General features: G+C 39.9%; 1 protein-coding gene across 2 annotated transcripts in view; it reads right to left on the reverse strand.

Annotated features, from left to right (window-relative positions):
- The window catches only part of TBC1D9 (TBC1 domain family member 9), a 134,680-nt gene that overhangs the window by 58,187 nt on the left and 64,181 nt on the right, over positions 1 to 12,312 (reverse strand). For both annotated transcript variants that reach the window (XM_003257743.3, XM_030816182.1), the window contains 2 exons: positions 6,855 to 6,973; positions 121 to 349 (listed from right to left, as the gene is read on the reverse strand). In XM_003257743.3, the coding sequence (XP_003257791.1) occupies positions 121 to 349; positions 6,855 to 6,973 (348 nt within the window). The remainder of the gene's footprint in view (positions 1 to 120; positions 350 to 6,854; positions 6,974 to 12,312) is intronic.

Consider the following 12,312-nt stretch of genomic DNA (forward strand, 5'->3'; position numbering starts at 1 on the left):
ATTAGTATTGACTTACTTATAACTATAGATTTATTTCTGATATTTTGATGTGGTTTATGAGTTCAGGGCAAACCTCGGTAGACTTTCCAAAGTTTCCTACTGAAATTTTAGATGACTTACCTTCCCTTCCCATAAGAAAAGAATAAAAGCAAAGGTGGTTAATGCTGAGGTACATCCAACCCTGACGGGGGACCTTCCCCTTCCAATAGCTGCAAGAGTAATAGTTGACGAGTTTCTCTTCCTCCGGCATCCCAAACAGCCTATGAAATTTCACAATGGCTTCTTTAAACTTCTCCGTGTCATCATCTTCCTTTACATCATTGATTTTGTTGTATTCTGCAATGATGCCCTAATAAGGAATAAAACACAAAGCACACAACTGGTATTAATACGACTAGAGATGTACATATTCCAGAAGAAAAAATTTCTAAGGGTAGAATTAAAAAAAAAATTGAGGAATGCTCTTCAATGGCAACCCCCAAATTCTAAGCCAATTAATGAGTAGTATTTGTGTACTAAAATATTTTCACATAATATAGATTTTATTATATTTTTATTGGTGCTAATTTTATTTTGTTAAGTTTACTATAGGAATGAAGCCTATAGTTTTACTCTACAAATGAAGAAATACAAAGATTTTGCTAGTCCTAGTGTTTTTACTAAGCTTATTATGGTAGAGTTGTCTCAAAAGTCAACTTCTGCCTTTCTCCAAGATTAATAAAAATTCATCATGAATGAGCCAGTGACGAAAGAAAGACTAAACACATGTCACTAACTGACACTCAGCTTCACACTCACTGTCTCAGGGCCATGAATAACACTGGGGAACCTACAGGAAAAAACAAGTAACCATCTGAGCAGAAAAGGGGTAGATATGAGAGCAAAAATAATATTAGATGCAGGATTTTTAGACAGTTAGGAAATGAAACATCTGCATAGCAAGTGACCAGGTTAATCTACCATTCAATCATTATAATAACTTGAGAAGCCATTTCATTGTTACCCAGTTCCTCTGTAATTCCCTGAAAATTGGCTTCTACATATATCTGGATGGAAAATGCTCCCTTGAATTCCACCTTTGACTTTGTAATCCTCAAATCCCTTCCGCCTCATCTTCATTTTCTCTGATCTCAAGGTAGAACTGAAAATGCATGACCTTTAGAGCATGCAAGTCTTGGGTTCGTGCCCCCACCGCATCACTGTGTATCTGTGCAGCCTTGGCCAACTTCTCAGATTCTCATTGACATGACTGAGCCCTCTGTAGCCCAAGGATAGAAAATTGCAACTGCCTCCTCATACCTAGAATTCCTGCTTTTTGGGCTCTTAAAGCTTCTAGTGCATCCTTGATGCTCCCTAAAATCTTGTCTTCCTAAAATGGATTTGACCACAAAATTCTTACCAAAATCCTTAGCGGTTTCTAACCACCACCAGTATAAAGTCCAAAAATCTAGATCATGTACACTTTGTTTTAATGTTTTAATTTTTATTTTTATTGCAGATTGGCTGCTCCTTGTGAAGCAGGGTAACCCACAGGCAGTGTGCCCAGAGTAGCCTAGACCCATGTACATTTTTGGATCCAACCAATGTTGCAACTTTTTCTCATTGGACTACATCCCACCCAAATGTCCCATTAGTAACTGTGCTCCAGCCAGCCTGAGGCACCCTTGGGGCCTGAACATGTCATTTCTGCACTTTCCCACCTTTTTGCCTATGACCCTCCCATTCTACATGCCTAAAATCTGGAATCAGACTGTTCTGTTTCGTCAATCCCACCAAATCCCAAAGTCTCTTGTGAGCCTTTTCTCAACTATCATTCTTTTTCCCCCACATGAAGTAATGTTGATTCTCTCTGCATTATGTATTGAAATCATTTCCTGAGTCTTATTTCCACTGGAGACCTTTCGCCCTGTTGCTGGTAGTTGTGATGCTGCTGAGTGGATGGCAAGAGAAAGGGCTTCAGTCTTCTATAATCTCTGTCACTGTCCAATTCTAGTTAAAAGTAAGCATGTAAACAATAATCATAACAGCAAATGGTGGGCTTACAATGCAAGCACAGCCCCAAGACAAGTCTTCATCCTATTCTTCTAACAAAACCATCCCAAAGTCCCTCTATACAGTCCAGGAATTACTATACAATAGCTTCCCAAATGGCATCCTGACAACACTCTCCACACTCCAATTTGCTTCATATGGCCACTTTCTGACACAGAGATCTGACTATAGCATTCCCGCCTTAAAATCTTCCACAGGCTCTCAGTGAAAGAGAAAAGAAATCTGCACTGAATCTTAACCCATAAAATCTGCTCTCAATCTTCCCAAGTCAACCTTTCCAGGTCCAGCATAAATACCACCTTCCCTGTGAAACCAGCCTAATTCCAAATGGGTTCTAAGCATTCTCACATCTACGTTGTCTTAATTTACATGCTGGCGGAAAATAGCATGTTTATATGTCCTTCTACCACTAACTATGAATTCCAAAGATAAAAAGAATGTCTCGAACATTTTAATCACCAATATCTAGCACCTAAAATATGTTCAATATTACTAAATGAAGCCATGTTGTTGTTTTTCCAAATTAAAAGATATCTTAAGGGGCCGTATCTTAGTCTTTATTGTATAATCCAGAGTTGCAGATTTCTAAATCTACAATTGTTTCAGAGTTAGCAATGCCTGAGAAATTAGGTACCAAGTTGCTAACTTCTATTCCTCTGTCATACTGGAGGGCATTATGGATAGCAATAGAAGTAGCAATGTGCTTCCCTGGAAAAATATCTAACATAAGGATATTTTCCTCTATTTACCACTGATATCACTCCACCAAGACAACAAAGACATTAAGCTCAATGAAGGCCAGGAGGGAGCTCAATTTTGGACCCAGGCTATTCTAGGGACAAACAGGCATTGGTAGTGTTACTTTAAGAACTTCAGACAACTGAAGGCAGCATGATGGCATGGGACCTGTGGGTAGGAAGGAGAAGTCAATTCAGAAGGGAAAAGGGATGAAAAATGCCTTTCGCAGTTGGCAAATACACCTGTGGCCTATGTGACATTTCAAAGTTGTCAGTGCCTTTAGAGAAGGATCAAAAAATATCTATGAATGAAAGATTAAATAAATGAATGAGTACATAAAAATAACTGAATGAGAACCCGCTAACAGAGAGCAGCAGCTGGGCCTCCAGGGAATCACCAAAGGCTAACTAACAACTTAGAGAAGCCTGGAGACCCTCAAGTGGGCTAACATGCTATTCTCCTGGGTCACTGTAGTAGCACTCTTATCTAAAGTCAAAATGAGGAGAATGTGAGCATGAGTGACATATAACAAACCATGAGCAGAACTATGCTATCTAAAGATCTATTAAATACCACATTTCTAGAATGCTCACTGAATTTATTATTATTTATTTATTTATTTATTTATTTATTGAGATGGAGTTTTGCTCTTGTTGCCCAGGCTGGAGTACAATAGCTCGATCTCAGCTCACTGCAACCTCTGCCTCCTGGGTTCAAGCGATTCTCCTGCCTCAGCTTCCCGAGTAGCTGGGATTACAGTCATGCGCCACCACACCTGGCTAATTTTTTTGTATTTTTGATTTCTGCATGTTGGTCAGGCTGGTCTTGAACTCCTGACCTCAGGTGATCTGCCTGCCTCAGCCTCCCAAAGTGCTGGGATTACAGGCGTGAGCCACAGCACCTGGCCTGCTCATTGAAATTTTAAAGAGAAAATGCTTTTATATATGAGAGTAAATACAGTCAAGAACCATCACTCAGAAACACTCTAGGGTCTAATATACTAGTATCAACAGACAAGGCTTTGCCAGCTCATTTCAACAGTAAGGCTAACAGTCTCCATAAAGCTAAAATACCAACTTTCTCAACACTAAGAAAGGAAATAATCCAGAATGTAGAACCCTTTCTTAGTTGGCTATAATTTTTTAGCCAGGTAGACTAGATTATGGAATACAGGGATAGAATAGCTCCTTCCCAGGTTCTACAGGTTTTTCTACAGGTTTCACATAATATAAAATAGGTCATTCCAGTTCTAGGCAACAGCTTCTCATGACTTTGGAAAATCCTATTATATCAGATGTTCAATATAAATTTAAATATGCAAAAGAACATTGACAGGTAATTTACAAAAAGGAGAAATTTAACTTAGCAAACATGAAAAAATATTCAACCCCATAATAACCAAAGACAAAACTAAAACATTAAGGCTTTAACTTCTACCTATTTATTTTTGAAAAACAATTTAAACCACCAAAATGCTGAAAGCAAGCAATGCTGTAATCACACAGAGATTCTAACTGACAATATCTACTAGGTCTATTAAAGATACTTAAACTACTTAACCCATTCATCCAAATTTTATAATCTATCCCAAAGGGGGAAAAACACAGCCTGTGGGTAAAGTTATACTGTTTGAACAAAAATATTAACTGGATTTTTATTTGTACCTGCCATCCACTAGTCTAGAAGCTAAGGTGACTTCTAGAAAGACAGAAATGGTAAAGTCAATTATGGAATAATAACTAAAAATTATATAACAATATTGTAGATACTGGTCAAGAAAAAAAGACGAGAACAAAATTATATGTACATGAGACTACTATTATGACAATATGCATATTAGAAGTGGGGAGACCAGGCATGGTATCTCAGGCCTGTACTTCCAGCACTTTGGGAAGCTGAAGTGGGTGGATTGCTTGAGCCTAGGAGTTCAACACCAGTCTGGGCAATGTAGTGAGTCTCTGTCTCTAATAAAAAAAAAATAAATAGTTAAGAAAAAGGAGGTCTGGTAAGAAATACACAAAATGCTACATAAGGTGTTTGGATTATGGTTGCATCTGTAGTTAACTATTACATTTATAATTTATAAAAGTTAATTAGGTTTCAAAACAAATAACTTTGTTGGTTCCCTTGATTATTGGACAATATGTGAAAGCTTAAACCATTCATTTGCACATGAATGACATTCTTTCACACATAACTGCATTAATAGCAAATTCCTCCTCATAATTGGTTTCAGGGGAATTAAATGACATTTTTGGTGTAATACAAACAAAAAGGAAAATGGCTGTTTGACATAATTGGTTTTTGTTTGTTTTACTTGTTTCTCCTGGCTATTGTCACTTCTAAGCTTTAGTTTCTTCCTATAGCCCTTTTTTTCTTTTTTTGAGACAGAGTGTCACTCCGTCGCCCAGGCTGGAGTGCAGTGGTGCAATCATGGCTCATTGCAGTCTTGACCTCCTGAGGCAGGAGAATCGCTTGAACCCAGGAGGCAGAGGTTGCAGTGAGCAGAGATCACAACACTGCACTCTAGCCTGGGCAACAAGAGCAAAACTCTGTCTCAATATAAATAAATAAAGGAGACTATGACAAGGACAAAGGAGGCAATTTGTAGGGGCTCCCTCCAAATCTGGGACAGTGTGAGCACCAAAATAATTAAGTCCAGTAATAAAACACAAACAACTGGAAAATACAGGAAGCCATGAGTCCATATCAATAATCAATAAATAATAAATAAATGGAGGGAAGGCTCTTGCTTAGAGTAGAATAATAGTTGCCAAATGGTAAATGTGGGAGAGGCCTGGAATTGGACAAGCATTATTTTATAAAATCACCATCTTGTAAACTGTCACAGTAAAGACTGGTTCAGATGAAAAATCATCAATGGATCGATCCTAAATCAAGACAGAAATTTTGACAAGGAGTGATATATTTGTGTGGCCTGAAAATGTTTTCTTACAGAAAACTGTTTATTTGCAAAGGCAAAATTAGTAACTCTACAATGGAGAAATTGGATATAACACCTTGGGCTCATAATGCCAATGAGGGGCAAATGAGTGTCATGTGCCTCAAGAAATAATACCTTGAGAAGGACACAGGATCACCTATGCAGTATTCCATCCAGGAATGCAACAACTGAATTGATTCATAATATCTGACAAAACGCAAAATGAAATCATTCTAGTAAAAAAACAGAATTGTATACTTTAAAAACCTCAATGTCATAGAAGACAAGGGAAGGCTATGGAAATGTTCCAGGCTGAAAGAGACTAAAGACATGAAAACTAAATGCAATGTTTTCCTAGATAATTACCAGTATTGGAGTGGGGGTGGGGAAGGCTATAAAGGGCATTAAGTGGGCCAGTTAATGAAATTAGAATATGTGTCAAATATTCTAGTATTAATGTTAAACTTACATATAATGTTAAATATTGCAGGTAATAAATGTAGTGTTGTTATTTAATAGAATATCCTGCATGTTCTCATTCACATGTAGGAGCTTAAAAACTTGGTCACATGGAGACAGAGTAGAATGATAGATTCCAGAGGTTCGGAAAGTTGTGAAGGTGGGACGGGGAACAAAGAGAGGCTGGTGAATGGTACAAACTTACAGTTAGAAGAAATAAGTTCTCATGCTCCATAGCGACTAGGTGACTATAGTTAGCAACAACATATTGTCTATTTCAAAGTAGCTAGAAGAGAGGACTTGAAATGTTACCAACACATAGAAATAATACATACTCCATATAATGACTACCCCAAATACCTTGACTTGATCATTCCACGTTCTATGATGTAAAAAACACTCACATGTATCCCAGAAATATGTAAAATATCATGTATCAATAAAATAAAAAAAAAGAATAGCCCTATTCTTAGAAAATACACACTGAAATATTCAGGAGAGGAGGTGAACACACACATGAGAAAGCAAATGGAGTAAAATGTTAACAGGTGAATTTGGGTAAAGGGTATACAGGTATGTTTTATTCAATTCTTATTTTTACAACATTTCCGTAAATTTGAAATTATTTCCAATTAAAAAGGTTTTTCTTTTATCCCACTACCTGTATTTTTCCTCTCACAAATGTGGTGATATCATTCTCATTTTCAAAGATGGAGAGTGTCTGCAAGAGATTTTGCTCAAGCCATTCCCAGTGTTCAGTGATTTCTTTCCTGGAACCACCTGTACAAATGAAAATAATAATTCATGTCAGATTTCATGCCAAAGATATTTTAAAAACCAGGCTCATTTTTTCAATATAGTCTATACCATCAAAGGAGACTATCGGACCAAGAGCTTTGCCTTTAAATGCTTTCTCTCCTCCAGAGACACACACACAAGACATTTAAGGATGTGGAAATGAAAGAGTAATATTATAATCAAGTTGTATTATAATCAAGTTTGATTAGGTGACTGCAGATGCTTTGAGGACACTGTTTCAGATCAGAAGGCAGCAATATTTCTCAAATTCACTTTCCTGGACTAGAGTTTAGCACATCCCTCCCCTTTCCTCCCTTCTAGAATTTGCACTTTACAGAGTAACATAGATCTTATGATACTAGGTTACAGTTGTTAAGTCGCAACAATTTGAGAGCTTTGGTATGCCACTGGAGAACTGATGTAACCACCTCCTATAATGGGCAAAAAATTACTCTCACTCACTTCAATTATGAATGAGATGTGAAAATGGACTAACACTAGGGAATAGCAGCCTGGCTCTCATTAGCACAGTTGCCTTGAAATGTAATGGGATGAGGTCATCCGTGCAGCCTCAACCAAGTCACCACATTTTGGTCAATAATAAGAAGCATTTAAGATACCTCTTCTGGCAACCTCCAAACTTAAACAATCAGCTTTGTAGTATATGTAATCACTACTCTGCTTTTGCTCACAACTGCAGGGCATAATAGGTATGCCATCAGGGTGGGGGTATAAAGATACAGGACTAAATTCCCCTAATGCTAAAGAAGGAGTTTGTGATTCCATTGATTCACCCTTCAGGATTCTCCTTCGATTTCCAAGTTATATTTTAATTGATTTCTTAAAAGTATCTTTTCTCTCTGTTCTTTGTCATCAGTGAGATCTCAGAATCTCTGATTCTTGACAAAGAAAGAAAGACAGGAGACACAAATGTATCTGCAATTATACTCAGAACTGTGGCAGAACTAAAATCTCTGAGAGAATGAGAGAAAGAAATTCAGGAGAAAGAGAGAATGAGAAATTTCAGATACACTGAGGAAAGGCAAAACAAAACCCACATTTACTTTGTTTTACTTTGAGACTAAACATCAAAATTGCCTACAAAGGATGCTTATGTGGAGGATAAAAAGCAGGTATCAGCTGAGTGCAGTGGCTCACGACTGTAATCCTGGCACTTTGGGAGGCTAAGACGGGAGGATCACTAGAGCCCAGGAGTTCAAGACCAGCCTGGGTAACATGGGGAGACCCAGTCTCTACAAATAATAATAAGAAAAATTAGTCAGACGTGGTGGCATGTGCCTGTAGTCCAGCTACTTGGGAGGCGGAGGTGAGAGGTCCACATGAGCCTAGGAGGTCAAGGTTGCAGTGAGCCATGATCACACCACTGCACTCCAGCTTTGACAATGACACAGTGAGACCCTGTCTAAAAGAAAAAAAAAAAAAAAAAGCAGGTATCTTAGTAGAGAAGAGTCCAGTGAAAACACTGAAGAATACATTGCTCCTCTTCCTGGGTATTTTCCACACTTGCTCTTTCATGGCCATAAGCTACCACATGTAAAAGCAGTGGGATAACTGTCCTACAATGTCATGGCAAGACCTTGAAATTGGGACAGCCAGGCACCTCCTCCTTCTCTGCCACCTCAGCTGGGTGACTTTAGACAGGTGCTTAATCTCTGTCTCAAAATTCTGTAAAATTGAGATCAATTGAAAACACAAAACTGGCTGGGGGCAGTGGCACACTCCTCTAATCCCAGTGCTTTCAGAGGCAGAGGTGAGGGGATCACTTGAGGCCAGGAGTTTGAGACCAGCCTGGGCAACAGAGTGACAACCTCATCTCTACAAAAAATTTAAAAATTAGCCAGGAGTGGTGGCACACACCCGTAGTTCCTAGCTACGCCAGAGGCTGATGTGGGAGGATAGCTTGAACCCAAGAGTTTGAGGCTACAGTGAGCCATGATGGTGCCACTGCACTTCAGCCTGGGCAACAGAGTGAGACCCTGTGGAGGGTGTGAAAATCACAAGGACTAATGTCTGTCGACGCATTGTGGACAGTAAAAATACTGTTCAAATGCAAAGTACAATGCCTGTTTGAAATATTTAGGGAATGAGTCATTTTGGAGTTTGAGAGCTTTAAAATATTTTAGACTTAAAAATTTTAAATACTAATTGGAAAATTTTTTCAGACATACAGAGCTCTTCCTTGTCTGTAACCAGGTCACCACCATCACCAGCTGTGACATGCGGCAGACGCAGAGAGAGCCCTGTGCAGAACAAATGCCAGCCATGAATCCTCCACCCGGCTGTTCCATCTGTGCTTGTTGGCACTGTCAGATGGACTGCACCTCAGGACAGAGGTACTCCTGGGAACCACAGGACTGAGTTCTGCAGACACAGGAGGCATAATTCATTTCTGTTTTGCCTCTCATCTGTCCCTGCCTACATTGACCACAGATATGCCTTGTAGAGTCTGAGCCTTGGCTCAGCCAGGATAATCTGGCTCTTGACTGGTATCTCACCATGCTCTGCCCTTTACCAAGTTATCACACCAGGTACTTTACTTTCAGAATCCCATGGAATCCAACACTATTCCTTGGTTGTTGTGGATAGAAAAGCCAATCAGCCACAAGACCTATCAGCTTTGCACATGCTGCTTTCAAAGCTTCCCTTCCTCCTTCCTTCCCTGCTTCCCTTCCCTTCCCCCTTTTCCCTTCCCTTCCCCCTTCTCTTTCCTTCCTCCTTCCTCCCCTCCTCTCCCTTCCCTCCCCTTCCTCCTCTCCCTTCCTCCTCCCCTTCCCTCTCCCCTTCCCGGCTCCCCTTCCCGGCTCCCTTGCTCCCTTCCCCTTCCTCCCCTCTCTTCCCTTCCCCTCCCCTTCCTTCCCTTCCCCTCCCTTCCCTTCCTCCCTTTTTTTTTTTTTTTTTTTTTTGAGACAGAGTCAGGCTCTGTTGCCCAGGCTACAGTACAGTGGCATGATCTTGGCTCACTGCATCCTCAAACTCCTGGGGCTCAGGAGATCCTATCACCTCAGCCTCCCCAGTAGCTGGGATTACTGGTGTGTCTCACCACACCCTGCTAATTGGTTTTATATTTTTTAGTAGGTCTCAAACTCCTGGCCTCAAGCAATCTGCCAGCCTTGGCCTCCTGAAGTGCTGGGATTAGACTTGAGCCACAGTGCCCGGCCTGTGTGCTTTACACATAAAGAAAGGATAAAGGTTTCTTTATGCACACATTTCTATATGTACATCCCCATCACACACACACTCCCATAGCAGAAATGGTATATGCCCATATGAATGCACTCCTTCAATAAACATCTAACTTGTACCTCCAACCTTCACTGACATTATATAACGGTCCACATGGCTAATTGTCTTTCCCACCCCATCTTCAAGTAGTCATCTGAATAATCTTGCATTGAAGTTCAGGTTTACTATCATTGTTTCCCCACCTGTTGCCTCCTCTGCTGCCCCAGGACCTGCTGTCCCACACTGCCCACTGTCCATCATTTCCATAATCCCCACCATCCACCTCCAACATTGTTCTCCCCACTGGCTCTTTTCTCTACTGCTCACTATGAGGTAGGTAATGCCTACATGTCTATCTTCCTTTACCAGCACTAGCCCCAAACCTATTGCTTCTGCTTGTGCTGTTTTTGTTCTGTCCTCTGTCTCCTGTCCTTCCTCCCACACTTGTGTCACATGAAAAGGCTGGCCTTTTGGAGTCATCGCCAGCCACTCGCTGCTCCCATGTATAGGAGAGGTGCTGGGACCATAAGTCTCAGGATCTTCAAGCCTTTCGGCATGCTCAGTGCTTTGGGGCTGCTTCAGTACTGCCAAAAGGGGTTTTGGAGGTTTCTTCTGGCTACATCCAAGGCTGAGATACAAAGAGTTTCAGAAGACTGGATTCTATGACCAGCGTAGCAGGAACTCTAAAAGTAAAGGTCCTGGTGTGATGACTTGGTAAAGGGCAGAGCATGGTGAGAGCACTACTCAAGAGTCAGAAGAACTTTGTGTATTATTATATGAACCCATTATCATCATATGCTATTTTAGAAAAGAAAAAAGACAAACGCCATCAGTAAACAGCAGCTTTAGAAACTGAACTATGGATTTCTATCTAGATCCAACAGATACTTTCTGGGGAGAATAATGTAAAAGTATCTTAAAATTTATATTTACTGCACAAATGCACCATATATTCTCTGAACACTTTCCTAAATGCACAAAGAAGCAGTGAGGACAGGTGTTCCAGCTCCAGGTTCTGGTCACTAAAAGTACGAGGATACTGAAAAGTAAGAGCCAGGACTGAATTCACCACCACCGTCTGAAGATGCCAATCCAGTAAAAAATACTTCTGGAAGCAGGTGGCCACTTCTGTCCACTTCTCACTCCAGAAAAAAACGGTCCAAGTTACCTCTCAGAGATACCAGAGCAAATGCCACTTTTTCTGGACCACTCCCTAAAAAACTGTGAGACTCCAAAGGAAACGTGTTTGAATCCCAAATGTTCCTTATAAATGGCTCTTCCATTTCTCAAGTAGGTAAGTACACGTGCTACAATAATTCAGGTCTTAGAACTTGTTATTAAAGTGAGATAATATGAAGCTCCTTTGTCAGGACCCTGACAAGGAACTGATCTATTTACCCAGCAGCTTGAACAAACTGTGTTAGGACACTCAGAAGAGAAAGGAAGGGCTTGGCTGTCGATTTTCTGGAAAGGCCCCATTTACAGAGATGCAGCAGGAAAAACAAGCTGACCCGATTGTGTAATCAGCTGGAATAACAAAGAACCCTGATGTTGGGTATGAGAATCCTTCAGGAAATGCAAGTTAAGGCATTCTGCTGTGGCTAAAAACTAGAACACTTGATAGGCTTAAGGTTTAGACATTGACTTCTAAAAAATAAGAACCATTATAATTTAAAGCAGTTTTTTAGGGTAATGGCCAGAGGCCCTAAATATAGAACCTGGGCAAACTTTTTAATGTTGTCTGCAATAATGAAAAATATGAAATCATCCTAGTCTAATTATTCATCTAGTTTGAAATCTGTCTTAAAGTCATGAAGTCTACTTGAAATAAATAGAAGATGGACATCCAAAATGATTCTATCACATCTGGCCTCTGAGGATTAAGAACAAAGGTTTAAGGCTCAATTGATAGATATTCGGCAGATATTTCTTTTGTGATGCATGATTCATAGTACATTTTTTTCTTCCTACCTCCTAGGAATAATACATTTTGTTTCTGGGACTGCAGAACTTGAGAAAAACCTGTATTGCAGAATAAATAAAATGGTAAATTCTCATTGATCATAAGTGTATGTACG

The sequence above is a fragment of the Nomascus leucogenys genome, chromosome 7b (genome assembly GCF_006542625.1).
Source record: "Nomascus leucogenys isolate Asia chromosome 7b, Asia_NLE_v1, whole genome shotgun sequence".
NCBI classification, from domain to species: domain Eukaryota; kingdom Metazoa; phylum Chordata; class Mammalia; order Primates; family Hylobatidae; genus Nomascus; species Nomascus leucogenys.